The following is a 17115-nucleotide window of genomic DNA, read 5'->3' as shown; positions in this document are numbered from 1 at the left end:
TCGCATGCGTCAAAGTGATTCGACGCATGCCTGGAAGAATTGACCTTCCAGGGTCGCGCACGCGGCGATGGCGCGGCCACGTCACCGCGTATCCTGTCCACGGGGATTTTGGTTTGATGGTGTGTATAACCATCAGACCAAAATCCGGCAGCGGACATGTCCGATGAAAACGGTCCGGTGGACCGTTTTCATCGGACAGTCCGTCCGTGTGTACGAGGCCTTAGCCCACATTCACATCTAGGCGTTTTAACGCCTGTAGTGCTACGCCGCTGCCGCCAGAGGGATGAAAACACATGTCCCTCTATGGAGATGGTTCACATCTCCACGCTGAACGCCGGACGCCTGCCGCCTGAAAAAAGGTCCCGGACCTTTTTTTCAGGCGGCGTTCGGCTAGGAGATGGGAACCATCTCCATAGAGGGGGTCAATCTGGGGCACATCTAGGCGGACAATACCGGCATTTTGTCGCCGCAAATCGCGGTACAAAACGCCGCTATTTGTCTGCCCAAGTGTGAATGGAGCCTAACTGTACATTAGGCAATCAATCAACAAAAATAAATCATGTGCTGTGACCTCTAGCAACTAATCAGTGAGCCGCATTGTGTGTTGTAACTTCTAGCAACCAGTCAGTAGGTGGTAATGATTTGCTGTAACCTCTGGCATGGGGGGGGGGGGGGGCAAGAAATATTTTGCCCAGGGTCCAAGCAAAAGTAAAGACAGCCCTGGATGGGGCACTATACCTTCCACTGACACCAACAATGGGGCATAATTCCTCCACTGACACCAATAACGGGCCACTATTTCTCCCCCCTTATATCAAAGATGGGGCATTTTGTACTCCCACTGGCCACAGCCTGGCCCTTTGTTTAGAACGTTTGGTCTATTATTTATATATCATTTATCACATTTTTATGTCTGTTTTACATACATTCTTGCTTCCGGTGTTTTGTATTTAGTGTTTTTTATTTCTCTATATTATATCGCTGTAGTGGAAGAACACAGTGAGTCTGGCTTTAGGTTTTCTCTGACAGTAAATTGCAAAGTCTCAAATAAATAACAGATATTCACAATACGACAAAAAAGAAAAGATTTCGGAGAATGGCATGTTGGAAGGGTTCAAGGTCTTCTTTTCATCAAAGCTTAGGAGAAAATCCATCAGGAAAATCAAAGGCTTTGGATCTAAAGGGTAACGGAGCAGGTGGAAAAATGACATCGGGATGGGGACATCGGGGGGGGGGGGGAACTAGTTGGCTGTGTGGCAAAGAGTTGGGGAATGAAGAAAAGGCTGGTGTAGAATCTAGACATGGTTCACTGCAGGAAAAAGGGGCAAGGAAGAGATGGGCAAGGACACAAGTCTACTTTAGTTTCTTTAACTAATTGGTTTTCATCACTCACGGTAAAAAACGTATTCCGTGTAAGATGTCCAGATCTTGTCATCTGTTAGATCGTGCGTAAAGGAGCATGTTCCAGTAGAGTTACACGCCACCATATGAAATCCAGCATCTGCCAACCTATCAAACGCTTGTTCCAGAAAAGTGAATTTCAGGTAGTACCTAGAAGTATATCTTTCGGGGGGTCGATCCGGATCCCGGCTCTCGTTCAGGGTATCTCCGAAGACTTCCTTAGCGAGCGACGTCTTGCCACATACCATTATTCTTGCCACCCTTCTGAATTTGGCATCTGTTTGACTGTCTCTTCCTAAGGTGTAGGAGCCCCGGTAACCTAGAGTTATGAAACCAGACCTATGAAGGTCCGAAATGGATTGGTTGCCCGTTGCAAGGAGAGTATCGAAGGATGTTAGATTCCTGCCAATCTCAATACCGGGCGATTGGTCTTCTGAGTCACTCGGAAAGGCGTCGTCTCCGGCAGAGTTTTGCTTACTGATTTTTGGTGCCAAGATTTTGACTAATTCCGGGAGCTTGAAATACTCGGCCTCCCTCTGCAATCTACTTCGTTCGGGGAAATGTTCTGGAAGCACTAGTTGTTGGTCTCTCAAATAATCCAAGACATATCGGAAGAGAAATCCATCGCGATCTAAAAAATAACGGCCTTTGCTATCCCTGGCCAGAAGGCGAACGTTTTTTTGGGAAAACATTTCCCATAGGAGGGAACCAGGGATGCTGATCAAAGTGGGATAACGGGTTATGTAGACTTGACCGCCGACATTCAATTCTATGATGTCTGGAAATGGCGAGTTATCTGGAAGAGCCATTTTGTTTCAATGTTGACCCTTTTGAAATCCAAAAAAAGGCAGACTGAAAAAGAAAAAGAACAAGTTAGATTATAAACATGAAACCTTAAGGCAGGCCTCGACAAAATCCGGGCGCCAGGTCGCAATTGCAACAAGAAATTGTGACCTGGCACTAGGGTTGTCCCGATACCACTTTTTTAGGACTGAGTACAAGTACCGATACTTTTTTTTATGTACTCGCCGATACCGAATACCGATACTTTTTTTAAATGTGTCCCCAAATGCAGCCATGTCCCCCCACATATGCAGCCATCTCCCCCCCATATGCAGCCATGTCCCCCCACATATGCAGCAATGTCCCCCCACATATGCAGCCATGTCCCCCCCATATTCCAGCCATGTCCCCCCCATATTCCAGCCATGTCCCCCACATATTCCAGCCATGTCCCCCACATATTCCAGCCATGTCTCCCACATATTCCAGCCATGTCCCCCACATAATGCAGCCATGTCCCCCACATATTCCAGCCATGTCCCCCACATAATGCAGCCATGTCCCCCACATATTCCAGCCATGTCCCCCACATAATGCAGCCATGTCCCCCACATAATGCAGCCATGTCCCCCACATATTCCAGCCATGTCCCCCACATAATGCAGCCATGTCCCCCACATTTTCCAGCCATGTCCCCCACATAATGCAGCCATGTCCTACATACCTTGATGATGCCGCACGTGCCGCCGTTAATCAGCGTGCAGGGAACATTACAGCTTTTGTTTGAATAGCTGTATCCCCGCCGCGTATAGACACTCCCCCTTGCTCGGGATTGGACAGATCATCCGTCCAATCCCGCGCAAGGGGGAGTGTCTATACGCGGCGGGGATACAGCTATTCAAACGAAAGCTGTAATGTTCCCCGCACGCTGATTAACGGCAGCTGCTTTGCGGCGACGGGTTTGCGGCGGCGGAGGGGGGGGAACAAGTATTCTATTTCAGTATCGGGGGTATTTGCGGGAGTACGAGTACTCCCGCAAATACTCGGTATCGGTCCCGATACCGATACTGGTATCGGTATCGGGACAACCCTACCTGGCACCTGTGGAAGCTTAGGGTTGCAGAAGGCCGCAAAGCCGCAGCCTCAATTACCGGCCGGCGTGATCGTGGGGCGGGGGCCGCGCTCGCCGGTAATTGAGGCCGCGGCTTTGCGGCCTTCACAGAAGGAAGCTGAGGCCAGCAGAAGGCGGCAAAGCCGCGGCCTCAATTAACGGCCGGCTCGGGCCAGCCGGTAATTGAGGCCGCGGTTTTGCGGCCTTCACAGAAGGAAGCTGAGGCCTGCAGAAGGAATCTAGGAGTGGCCATCTTGCGGTGGCCGTTGGCATTACAGGTTACATTACAAGTAGCAAAAAACAGCAGTTCTAATGTGTTTTTTTCACTGCCATCTCCTTCCCTCTAATTAGAACCCCCAAACATTATATATATTTTTTATTCTAACACCCTAGAGAATAAAATGGCGGTCGTTGCAATACTTTCTGTCACGCCGTATTTGCGCAGCGGTCTTATAAGCGCACTTTTTTTGGGAAAAAAATACACTTTTTTTAATTAAAAAATAAGACAACAGTAAAGTTAGCCCATTTTTTTTTATATTGTGAAAGATAATGTTACGCCAAGTAAATAGATACCCAACATGTCACGTTTCAAAATTACGTACAAACTTTTACCCCTTAAAATCTCCATAGGCGACGTTTAAAAAATTCTACAGGTTGCATGTTTTGAGTTACAGAGGAGGTCTAGAGCTAGAATTATTGCTCTCGCTCTACCAATCGCGGCGATACCTCACATGTGTGGTTTGAATACCGTTTACATATGCAGGCGCTACTCATGTATGCGTTCGCTTCTGCGCGCGAGCTTGGTGGGACGGGGTGCGTTTTTTGGCTCCTAACTTTTTTAGCTGGCTCCTAGATTCCAAGCAAATTTGTCAAACCCTGCCTTAAGGTAGGTTTAAAGTCTAACTAGATGGCTTTTACTTTGCTAAAGCTTTGTACTTTAAACATTCGCCCCCCCCCCCTTTTTTTATAGAATACTATTTTTTACATTTTTTTTTTCTTTTATGTTTTTGCATCCCAGTGCTGCTGATCACTTGCAGCCTCCTGTATACATATTCTTGCTCCAGCATTGGTTGCACATCATTGCCCTGGACTGGCTTCCTGATAGTGACAACCATGGACCATGCTTATACAAGGTGTGTTGGCGCAGCCTCCTGTAGTCTCCCGACCCCTGTGCCTTCTGCACCCCCGACCCCTGTGCTCTGTGCCTTCTGCACCCCCGACCCCTGTGCTCTGTGCCTCCTGCACTCCCGACCCCTGTGCCTTCTGCACTCCCGACCCCTGTGCTCTGTGCCTTCTGCACTCCTGACCCCTGTGCTCTGTGCCTTCTGCACTCCCGACCCCTGTGCTCTGTGCCTCCTGCACTCCAAAACCCTGTGCTCTGTGCCTCCTGCACTCCTGAACTATGTGCCTCCTGCACTCCCGAACCCTGTGCTCTGTACCTTCTGCACTCCGGACCCTTGTGCTCTGTGCCTCCTGCACTCTGGACCCTTGTGCTCTGTGCCTCCTGCACTCCGGACCCTTGTGCTCTGTGCCTCCTGCACTCCCGACCCTTGTGCTCTGTGCCTCCTGCACTCCCGACCCCTGTGCCTTCTGCACTCCCGACCCTTGTGCTCTGTGCCTCCTGCACTCCCGACCCCTGTGCCTTCTGCACTCCCGACCCCTGTGCTCTGTGCCTTCTGCACTCCCGACCCCTGTGCTCTGTGCCTTCTGCACTCCCGACCCCTGTGCTCTGTGCCTTCTGCACTCCCGACCCCGGTGCTCTGTGCCTCCTGCACTCCAAAACCCTGTACCTCCTGCACTCCGGACCCTTGTGCTCTGTGCCTTCTGCACTCCCGACCCCTGTGCTCTGTGCCTTCTGCACTCCCGACCCCTGTGCTCTGTGCCTTCTGCACTCCCGACCCCTGTGCTCTGTGCCTTCTGCACTCCCGACCCCTGTGCTCTGTGCCTCCTGCACTCCAAAACCCTGTACCTCCTGCACTCTGGACCCTTGTGCTCTGTGCCTCCTGCACTCCGGACCCTTGTGCTCTGTGCCTCCTGCACTCCCGACCCTTGTGCTCTGTGCCTCCTGCACTCCCGACCCTTGTGCTCTGTGCCTCCTGCACTCCCGACCCCTGTGCCTTCTGCACTCCCGACCCCTGTGCTCTGTGCCTTCTGCACTCCCGACCCCTGTGCTCTGTGCCTTCTGCACTCCCGACCCCTGCGCTCTGTGCCTCCTGCACTCCAAAACCCTGTACCTCCTGCACTCCGGACCCTTGTGCTCTGTGCCTTCTGCACTCCCGACCCTGTGCTCTGTGCCTTCTGCACTCCCGACCCCTGTGCTCTGTGCCTTCTGCACTCACGACCCCTGTGCTCTGTGCCTTCTGCACTCACGACCCCTGTGCTCTGTGCCTTCTGCACTCACGACCCCTGTGCTCTGTGCCTTCTGCACTCACGACCCCTGTGCTCTGTGCCTTCTGCACTCACGACCCCTGTGCTCTGTGCCTTCTGCACTCCCGACCCCTGTGCTCTGTGCCTTCTGCACTCCCGACCCCTGTGCTCTGTGCCTTCTGCACTCCCGAACCCTGTGCTCTGTGCCTTCTGCACTCACGACCCCTGTGCTCTGTGCCTTCTGCACTCACGACCCCTGTGCTCTGTGCCTTCTGCACTCACGACCCCTGTGCTCTGTGCCTTCTGCACTCCCGACCCCTGTGCTCTGTGCCTTCTGCACTCCCGAACCCTGTGCTCTGTGCCTCCTGCACTCCTGAACTCTGTGCCTCCTGCACTCCTGTGCTCTGTGTCTCCTGCACTCTGTACCCTTGTGCTCTCTGCCTTTGTACTCCTGACCTTTGTGCTCTGTGCCTTCTGCACAAACCTGGGAACCTGAAAGTACAGCGTCTGGAGGAGGGCCAAAGGAGGCCTGGTGTCTGATGAATGCTAAGACCAGGGGAGGCAAAGATGAGGGGGTGCTGCAGCTGCACAGAGAGGCCTTCTACACTCCCGACCCCTGTGCTCTGTGCCTTCTGCACTCCCGCACCCTGTGCTCTGTGCCTCCTGCACTCCTGAACTCTGTGCCTCCTTTACTCCCGAACCCTGTGCTCTGTACCTTCTGCACTCCGGACCCTTGTGCTCTGTGCCTCCTGCACTCTGGACCCTTGTGCTCTGTGCCTCCTGCACTCCCGACCCTTGTGCTCTGTGCCTCCTGCACTCCCGACCCCTGTGCCTTCTGCACTCCCGACCCCTGTGCTCTGTGCCTTCTGCACTCCCGACCCCTGTGCTCTGTGCCTTCTGCACTCCCGACCCCTGTGCTCTGTGCCTTCTGCACTCCCGACCCCTGTGCTCTGTGCCTTCTGCACTCCCGACCCCTGTGCTCTGTGCCTCCTGCACTCCCGACCCCTGTGCTCTGTGCCTCCTGCACTCCAAAACCCTGTACCTCCTGCACTCCGGACCCTTGTGCTCTGTGCCTTCTGCACTCCCGACCCCTGTGCTCTGTGCCTTCTGCACTCCCGACCCCTGTGCTCTGTGCCTTCTGCACTCCCGACCCCTGTGCTCTGTGCCTTCTGCACTCCCGACCCCTGTGCTCTGTGCCTTCTGCACTCCCGACCCCTGTGCTCTGTGCCTTCTGCACTCCCGACCCCTGTGCTCTGTGCCTTCTGCACTCCCGAACCCTGTGCTCTGTGCCTTCTGCACTCCCGAACCCTGTGCTCTGTGCCTCCTGCACTCCCGAACTCTGTGCCTCCTGCACCCCTGTGCTCTGTGTCTCCTGCACTCTGTACCCTTGTGCTCTCTGCCTTTGTACTCCTGACCTTTGTGCTCTGTGCCTTCTGCACAAACCTGGGAACCTGAAAGTACAGCGTCTGGAGGAGGGCCAGAGAAGGCCTGGTGTCTGATGAATGCTGAGACCAGGGGAGGCAAAGATGAGGGGGTGCTGCAGCTGCACAGAGAGGTGCATCATCTATAGAATTAAATCAATAACAGAAATTTCTGTTATTGATTTTTGCATTTCTTGGGATGGTACCTGTGTAGGGTTATAATTATTCCACATCCACCCCTCACCCCTGTGCATCTGTAGGAGGAGTTCTGTCTTCCTCTCTGCTGCTGAGACCAGGTATGGGGGGGGGCCACAGCTGCAGCAGAGGTGTGAGGACCACCTGAAATGGCCTGGTAGGCCGGATTTGGCCCCCGGGCCTTATGTTTGACACGTGTCCTACTGTATGCCCAGAGGGGAATTATCTTGAAGAGTGTAGACATGGTAAAGCGTGGCCTCTGGTTTCTTTGTGCACTAAATTCCAAAAGCTCACCCTGCACCCAAAATGACCTTCCTTGCCTGGTCATTGAGTTGTGAAACTGTCCAAGATATTGAGTGCCTGGCTGCTTGTACAGTTATGCAAGCCGCTTAGGGCCCCTCAAAGCTGTGGAGGGCCCCCCAAATTACTAGAGGCCCCCGCCTGGTGAGAAGTCATTTTCGGCCCCCCACCCCGCTTCTCAACTCGCTGGCTGCATGGGAGAAGAGGTAAGAAGTCAGCACCCCCCGCATCTCACTTTAATGTAAGATGTAATTTCCGACAAAAGAACATCCCCTCCCCCCGCTTCTCAACTTTCATGTGACATGATGTAATTTTGCTTAGGGCCCCAGGGAGGTCAGAATCGGCACTGATGCCATCACAAGGGGGGCGTGTACTTTCAATGACGCCGCCCGTTGTGATGGCAACCAGGATGTTTATGGTGCAGGTCGCCGTAAACAGTGCGCATGCCCGGGAAAGAGCGGTGAATGCCGGGAGACGAGCATTCACCGCTTCCAGGAAGTAATTGCTTGTGGGCTTCACAATGCCCACAAGCAAAATGGGAAATGCCTAGATCGGAAATGATAAGTTTCTCTTTTCTAAGAAAACCGACGGGGGATGTTTGAAGACACCTAATAAGTGAGTACTCAATTGAGATCTATAACACCACTGATTAAACACAAAAAAAAAAATTGATTGGTCGCGGAGCCTCCGCTTTAATTGTTTGCACTATAAACACAAAAATAGAGCGATCAATTTGGAAAAAAGAGCAATATTTTGTACTTTTTTGCTATAATAAATTTCCCTTTAAAAAAAAAAAAAAAAAAAAGCAAATTTTTCATCAGTTAGGCCGATACGTATTATTCTACATATTTTTGGTAAAAATAAAAAAAAATTGCAATAAGTGTTTATTTATGTGTTTTGAGCAAAAGTTATAGGGGTAGATCCACAGAGCAAGTACGCCCACGTATGTACTGATACGCCGGCGTACTTTCAAATTTCCCGCGTCGTATCTTTAGTTTGAATCCTCAAACCAAGATACGACGGCATCTGGGTAAGATCCGACAGGCGTACGGCTTCGTACGCCTTCGGATCGTAGGTGCAATACTTCTGCGCCCGCTGGGTGGAGTTCGCATCGTTTTTCGCGTAGGGTATGCAAATTAGCGATTTACGACGATCCACGAACGTACGCGCGGCCGTCGCATTTTCTAACGACGTCTCTAGTCGGCTTTTTCCGGCGTATAGTTAAAGCTGGTATTTTGCGGCGTATAGATAGACTTGCCATGTTAAGTATGGCCGTCGTTCCCGTGTCGAAATTTGAATTTTTTTATTTTTTTTTGCGCAAGTCGTCCGTGAATCGGGATGGACGTAACTCACATTAGTGGCCACCATTGTATAGGAAGAATCCCTTCAGTTCTCCCACATAGAGGAGTATATCTCCCATGGTTGAGACCCAGGTTCTTTCATTCTATTACTAGGGTAGGACCCACTAATTTGGGGTACTTTGTCGCAGTAAGTGGGCTTAGCACTATATGACTATATAGTGTGACCAAACCCCCGTATTTTTGAATATGTTCAGGTGTTTTTAACTAGCCTTGCAGGATAAATGTCATTTTTGCATGTGTGCGCTATAATCTGTTTTGTACTGTATTTGGTCTTATAGCAGCACCAGCTTAGATGTATAGCATTTTTTGGGTGTGCCCACCAAGTATCTTTTTGTAAGTTAAAAAAATGACGTCCTAGCGACGTCATTTAGCGCAATGCACGGCAGGAAATTTTGGACCGACGCATGCGCAGTTCATTCGGCGCGGGGAAGCGCTTCATTTAAATGAAACCCGCCCCCAACCCGCCCAATTTGAAATCCGCCGCCAGAAATACACTACGCCGCCGTAGCTTACGGCGCAAACTCGCTGAGGATTCGAAAGTACGCCAGGTAAGGTACGGCGGCGTAGTGTATCTCTGATACGCAGCGCCGATCTATTTGTATGTGGATCTGGCCCATGGGCCCAGATTCACAGCGGAGATACGACGGAGTATCTCAGATACTCCGTCGTATCTCTCAGAGTATCTATGCGACTGACTCATAGAATCAGTTACGCATAGATAGCCATAAGATCCGACAGGTGTAATTGTTTTACACTGTCGGATCTTACGATGCAGTACCGCGGCCGCCGCTGGGGGGAGTTTGCATCGTAAATCAGCGTCGGGTATGCAAATTAGGAGTTACGGCGATCCACGACGGTTTTTCGTGTTCGCTACGTCGCCGCTAGTCTAGTTTCCCGTCGCAATTTTAGTCGTCGTTTTGGCTGCCCTAACTTTATACAGCACACCTATGTGCTGTATAAAGTATGGCCGTCATTCCGCGTCGAAATTTAAAAATTCACGTCGTTTGCGTAAGACGTCCGGGAATCCGAAAATACGCTACGCACGTCGCCGTTCGAAAAAATGACGGCACTTCGCGCTAAGCACGGCGGGTAATTCAAAAGGGAGCGTGCGCAGTAGGTCCGGCGCGGGAGCGCGCCTAATTTAAATTGCACACGCCCCTTTGAATCAGGCACTTGCGATGAAAACTTGCGGCGGTGTAGCGTATCTACGATACGTTACGCCGCCGCAGTTCTACCTGAATCTGGCCCATAGTGTCTACAAAATAGGGGATAGAATTATGGCATTTTTTTATTATATTTCTTTTTTTTTTACTAGTAATAGCGGCGATCAGCGATTTTTATCATGACTGCGACTTTATGGCGGACACATCGGACGCTTTTGACACATTTTAGGGACCATTGTCAATTTTTACAGTAATCAGTGCTATTAAAATGCACTGAATACTGTGAAAATGCCACTGGCAGGGAAGGGGTTAAGCACTAGGGGGCGCTGAAGGGAAGTGATTAACCACTAGGTGGTGTGTCCTAGGGAGTGATTCTAACTGTTATGCCGCATACACACCATCACTTTATGTGATGAAAAAAAACGACACTTTCTGTGAAGTAAAAAATGACGTTTTTGAAACTTCAATTTTCAAAGACGAAGTTGCCTACACACCATCGTTTTTCTCACAATGTTCTAGCAAAGCGAGGTTACGTTCACCACGTTTTTCCATTGAAGCTCGCTTCATAAGTAGCTTCTGGGCATGCGCAGATGAAAAAACGTCGTTTTAAACGACGTTTTTTGCTACACACGGTCAATTTCTGTGAAGTAAAAAACGACGTTTTGAAAAACGACACATAAAATTGAAGCATGCTTCAATTTTTTTGGGTCGTTTTTTAGAAGACATAAAACAACGTTTTCCCCCACACACGGTCAATTAAAGTGACGTTTTTAAAAACGTCATTTTTTTCATCACATAAAACGACCGTGTGTACGCGGCATTTGGGGGAGGAGCTACAAGTGACACGTCACTGATCACAGGGAGCAGTAGATCCCTGACATGTCACTAGGCAGAATGGGGGAATGCTCTGTTCTGCCTTTGCCAACTGCAATCGCGGGCCGCCCGGGAACTCCATTCAAAGAGACGTACAGTTGCGCCCATTTGCCTGCCCGTGCCATTCTGCCGAAAATTTTGCCTGCTGAATTATAAACTTGGAGAAATCTAGATTTTGGAATCTCATCTGCGTAACGTACAACATAAACAGTTCTACCCGTCTTTGGTTTTCTTGCCCCCTTATAGTAATGACGGGGGCAGGGCCGGCCCTACCATGGGACCCGATGGTACCGTTGTACCAGGCAGCACTTTCAGGGGGGCGGCAAATTGCCACCCGCACGCCATCCCATTCCGCCAGCTCCGCTCTCCACTCCACTGTGGGGCTAATTGCATGAATAGAGCCATAACAGGTCCTTTTTATACTCCTTTATACATGTATAGAGCCATGATAGGTCCACTTTAGTTATCATGATATAAAATAATGGATGTGGGGGCATTTTGGTGGGCGTAATTTTTTTTTTGGGGGGGGGGGGCAGCATTTAATTCTTGGTACCAGGCAGCACAATGTCTTAGGCCGGCACTGGACGGGGGAGTTAGTAGCTGTGGCTTACACACCGTGAGCACCGGCGATTAGCAGAATTGCTTTCCCTGTAATCCGTTTTGATGGCTCTAACGAGGTCTATAAATAGTTAAACAGGCAGAAGGGGATCAGGAAAACGGAGGGATAAGAAGAGGGGACACAATGTACGGGAAGGAATAAAGGAGTCATTAAAAGGACAAAGGCAGCAAGTGTAGTATGGAGAAGGCCATTAGGGGGCGTGTCCCAGCAAGAGGACAACACAACACAATAAAGGAGTATCTGTCACTAAGCATCACACATCACCAGGGGGACGTCATTTTACATGGCCAGTTGTTTGAAGCAGGATGGGATACTCCTTCAATGGAATAAAGCAAAACTTTTAGAGAATATGGGCCAGATTCACGTAGCGCAGCGGATATAGATCCGCTCGTTCTACGTGAATTAAGATCCACTCCCGCAAGTTTAGGAGGCAAGTGGCTAATTCACAAACCACTTACCTCCAAACTTGCGACGGCGGATTCCTAAATCCCCCGGCGGAATTCAAATTCCGCGGCTAGGGGAGTTTACTATTTAAATCAGGCGCGTTCCCGCGCCGATTTAAATGCGCATGCGCCGTCCGGGGAATTTCCCGGCGTGCATTGCGCCCACTGACGTCGCTAGGACGTCAGTGGTTTCGACCTGAGCGTGACTTGCGACGCGCGTGTTCGTGAATCGGCGTACGCAAACGACGTTGGAAAATTCAAATTCGACGCAGGAACGCCAGCTATACTTAACATTGGCTGCGCCTGATAAAAGAAGGGGTAAGTATACGACGGAAAACCGCTACGGAAACGACGTAAGAACACTGCGACGGGTCCGCGTACGTTCGTGAATTTGCGTATCTCGCTGATTTACATATTATTTATCGTAAATCAGCGGGAACGCCCCCGGCGCCATTTTTAAATTGAAAATAAGATCCGACAGTGTAACACAGTGTAACACTGTCATATCTTAGCCCTATCTATGCGTATCTGATTCTATGAATCAGGCGCATAGATAGGACCAGTGTAAGTCAGAGATACGATGGTGTATCTGGAGATAATACACCGTCGTATCTCTTTGTGAATCTGGCCCCTTTGTCTTTATGCTCTTTAGGGTCACCTCTTGCCCAGGAAAGAATTCAGAAGGTGATCTCCCCCGACGTCATTCAACTTTGCCATTTTTTTTTTAAAAAGTTGAATTCGATTTTTTTAAATGAATTTAGATAATCCTATTTTTTTTTTTTTTTTTTTAAGATAATCCTAATTTAAAGTAAATCTAAAATCGCCTCTTTAAGAAGATAAATAATTAAATTATTATTTTAATTGAAATAAAATATATTACATAATAAATTAATATAGAGAGACAGAATCACTTGTTCTGCTACAAGTGATAATGGGCCAGATTCACATAGAATTGCCCAGGCGCAGCGTATCAGAGATACGCTACGCCGCCGTATCTTACCTGGCTCTAAGTCGAATCCAGGAAGATTTCGCGCCGTAAGTTACGGCGGCGTAGTGTATCTCTCGGCGCGTATTTCAAATTGGGCGGGTAGGGGGCGTGATTCATTTAAATGAAGCGCGTCCCCGCGCCGATTGAACTGCGCATGCTCCGATTTGAAATTTCCCGCCGTGCTTTGCGTGAAATGACGTCGCACCAACGCCATTTTTTGAACTTAGACGTGAGTTACGTCCTTTCCTATTCATGGACGACTTACGCAAAAAAAAAAATTCAAAATTTGATGCGGGAACGACGGCCATACTTTAACATGGCAAGTCTATCTATACGCCGCAAGATAGCAGCCTTAACTATACGCCGGGAAAAGCCGACTAGCGACGACGTAAGAGAATGCGACAAACGCGCGTACCTTCGTGGATCGACGGAAAAAGCTAATTAGCATACCCGACGCGGAAAACGACGCAAACTCCACCCAGCAGGCGCCGAAGTATTGCACCTACGATCCGAAGCCGTACGCCTGTCGGATCGAAGCCAGAAGCTGTCGTATCTTCGTTTGAGGATTAAAACTAAAGATACGACGCGGGAAATTTGAAAGTACGCCGGCGTATCAGTACTTGCTCTGTGAATCTGGCCCTCTGTCTCTTTATATTAATTGTATTATGTAATATAATATTTTATTATTTTAATTCCACTCATCAAACTATAAAGCAAGAATTCAGAAAGTGATCTGATATTTTTATTTGACTTTTTTTTTTTTTTTTAATTAGTCTAAAAAAAATAGATTTTTTATTTCTTTTATTATTTGACTTGATTGTCTAAAAATCACTTTTATCATTTTTTATGTAGCATAATTATTATTATTATTATTTGTAATTATTATATTTTGCCTTTTTTATTTTTGGAAGACCATTTAAATATTCTAAACCTTCAAATATATAACATTTATTATGCAATATGGAATGTATTAATACTAGTTGCAGTAGTAGTAATAGCAATAATAATGGCAATAATAATAGTAATATCAATAATACTGTTATTAACATTGTTAGATTATCTAATGTAATTTTATATAAAAATTACTTTGTCATGTATTGATAGTAGTAGTAATTATAATAGCAATAGTAATAGTATTATTAACAGCAATAATAGTAATATTAATAGCAATAATAATACTGTTAATAAAAATATATATATATATATATATATATATATATATATACACACACACAGGTATATATATATATGTATGTATTTAGATTATCTAATCTAATTTTATATAGAAATTACTTTTGTATATTTATTAAATATGTTATGTATTAATAATAGTAGTAGTTATAATAGCAATAATATTAGTAATATTAATAGTACTAATAATTCTGTTATTAATATTGTTAATATTTTTTTAGCAGTATGTATTTAGATTATTTCCCTTTAGATAAAATGTACTTCTATATATTTATGCAATATGTTATGTATTAATAGTAGTAGTTAGAATATTAATAGTAATACTGTTAATATTGTCAATAATATATATTTTTTTAGGAATATGTATTTTGATTATCTAATCAAATTTTATAAAAAAAAATCAGTATATTATGCAATATGTAATGTATTAATAATAATAGTAGTAGTTATAATAGCAATAATAGTACTAATAATATTGTTAATATTTTTTTAGGAGTATGTATTTAGAATAGATTATCTAATTTTAGATAATAAGTGCTTCTATATATTCATGCAATATGTTATGTATTAGTAGTAGTTATAATGGCAATAATAATAGTAATATTATTAGTAATAATAATAATGTTATTAATATTGCTAATAATATATTTTTTTAGGAGTATGCATTTTGATTATTTAATCATATTTAATATAAAAATTCAGTATATTATGCAATATGTAATGTATTAATAATAGTAGTAGTAGTTATAATAGCAATAGTATTAATAGTACTAATAATATAGTTATTAATATTGTAGATTTTTTAGGAGTATGTATTTAGATGATCTAATTTTAGATACAAAATACTTCTATATATTTATGCAATATGTTATGTATTAATACTACTATTACTATTATTATTGCTATTAATAGTAGTAGTAATAATAGTAATATTAATAATATTGCCAATAATATTTTTTTTTAGGATTATGCATTTAGATTATCTAATCATATTTAATATAAAAATTCAGTATATTATGCAATATGTAATGTATTAATAATAATAATAGTTGTAGTTATAATAGCAATAGTATTAATAGTACTAATAATATAGTTATTAATATTGTAGATTTTTTAGGAGTATGTATTTAGATTATCTAACTTTAGATAAAAACTACTTCTATATATTTATGCAATATGTTATGTATTAATACTACTATTATTATTGCTATTAATAGTATTAGTAATAATAGTAATATTAATAATATTGCCAATAATTTTTTTTTTTAGGATTATGCATTTAGATTATCTAATCTCATTTTATATAACAATTCTGTATATTATGCAATATGTAATGTAATAATAATAGTAATTATAATAGCAATAATATTAATAACAATATAACACGGTTATTAATATTGTTAATCATTTTTAGCAGTATGCATTTAGATGATCTAATCTGATTTTATTTAAAACTTATTTCTGTACATTACATTTATTATAAATTATTTTATTATTATAACAAGATGAATAATCTTATAAACTAAATATTTTTTTATAACCGTCTAACCATTTCAATCTAGCATTATTTTTTTTATTTTTTTTTTAAGAAATCATTTTGATATTTTAATCTTGCATCATCTAAAAACCTCATTATGCATTTTCCAGAAGAAACAAAAAAAAAAACACTAATCCCTCTGGCCTACGGCGTCTCACGCTTGCTCAGATTTTTTTTTTTACGCGGTCCGCTGTTATTATTTACAAAACTTAGTACTCGCCGTACGTTCTAGAAATGAATAATTCTGCTCCTCTTTGTATTTTTCTCCTTCAGTAAAACAAATGATCTCCGCTAAGCGCCGAGCACATCCCTCCTGAAGGTTCTCCCCATCATCATCATCATCACACAACAACACAAATCCCCCAGGAGGCTGCGAACGCTCGTTACATGGAGGACGGAAATATCCCCATAAGAAGATCTACCTGTCTTATCCGCGTTGTGTGGCCAGAAATCCCAAGGGTTGTGCGTTTTTATTAGTCCAACATTCTCCGTCTCCTTCCCTTTTCTTTGGCAGACAATAAAGGAGCTTTAATTTTTTTTTTTCCGAGCAACGGAGCAGGGAAGACCCTCCCCTTCTGGTGAACGTGTTTGTGCGCGTGTGTGTGTGTGGTGAATGTCATTGGAAGTGTGTGTGTGTGTGAATGTCATTGGAAGTGTGTGTGTGTGTGTGGTGAATGTCATTGGAAGTGTGTGTTGTGCTTTAAGGAAGCAAGTCTGCAGCAAATGCTAATGATCGAACGTTATATTCCGGATACGGATGACAAGCTCTGCATTGCAGGATTAGTACCGTGGATGGGAAAAAAGTGTCAACGGGATTTATTTATGTTGTTCCGGTCCTGAGAGTTCCTCAACCATCGTGAGTCTCTATGGGGCATATTCACGTACATCGGCGCATATTTGCGTCGGGCGTAGCGTATCTAAGATACACTACGCCGCCGTAACTTACTTTTTTTTTTTGGAATCCTCAAAGAATTCACGCCGTAAGTTACGGCGGCGTAGTGTATCTTTGGCGGCGTAAGGGAGCGGAATTCAAATGGGTGTGATGGGGGCGTGTTTTATGTAAATACGTCGTGACCCGACGTAAACGACGTTTTTTGTGGACGGCGCATGCGCCGTCCGTGGGGGTATCCCAGTGCGCAGGCTCGAAATTAAACCGGAACCCGCCAATGCTTACGACGGTGACGTCATTCTACGCAAATTCCTATTCGCGAACGACTTACGCAAACGACGTAAAAAATTCAAAATGCGAGGCGGGAACGACGGCCATACTTAACATTGAGTACGCCTCATAACAGTAGCTTTAACTATACGCCGGTAAAAGCCAAACGCAAACAACGTAAAAAAAAATGCGCCGGACGGACG

The 17115-nt window shown here is 45.4% G+C and overlaps 1 protein-coding gene across 1 annotated transcript; it reads right to left on the bottom strand.

The window, feature by feature from the left end:
• Window positions 1-942: 942 nt before the first annotated feature.
• Window positions 943-16374, bottom strand: LOC120913107 (BTB/POZ domain-containing protein KCTD12-like). The gene is made up of 2 exons (XM_040322814.1): window positions 16176-16374; window positions 943-2253 (listed from the first exon to the last, which is right to left on the bottom strand). Exon 2 carries the CDS (start codon window positions 2208-2210, stop codon window positions 1386-1388), a length of 825 nt encoding a protein of 274 aa, XP_040178748.1. The 5' UTR covers window positions 2211-2253; window positions 16176-16374; the 3' UTR covers window positions 943-1385.
• Window positions 16375-17115: the final 741 nt, after the last annotated feature.

The sequence above is a fragment of the Rana temporaria genome, chromosome 9, assembly GCF_905171775.1.
Source record: "Rana temporaria chromosome 9, aRanTem1.1, whole genome shotgun sequence".
Classification (NCBI taxonomy): Eukaryota; Metazoa; Chordata; class Amphibia; order Anura; family Ranidae; genus Rana; species Rana temporaria.
Note: the sequence above shows the minus strand (reverse complement) of the source record. Positions and strands in the feature narration are given on the sequence as shown.

Coding starts and splice junctions, on each gene's coding strand:
- LOC120913107 (XM_040322814.1), bottom strand. CDS start 2,210: ATGGCTCTTCCAGATAACTCGCCATTTCCAGACATCATAGAATTGAAT.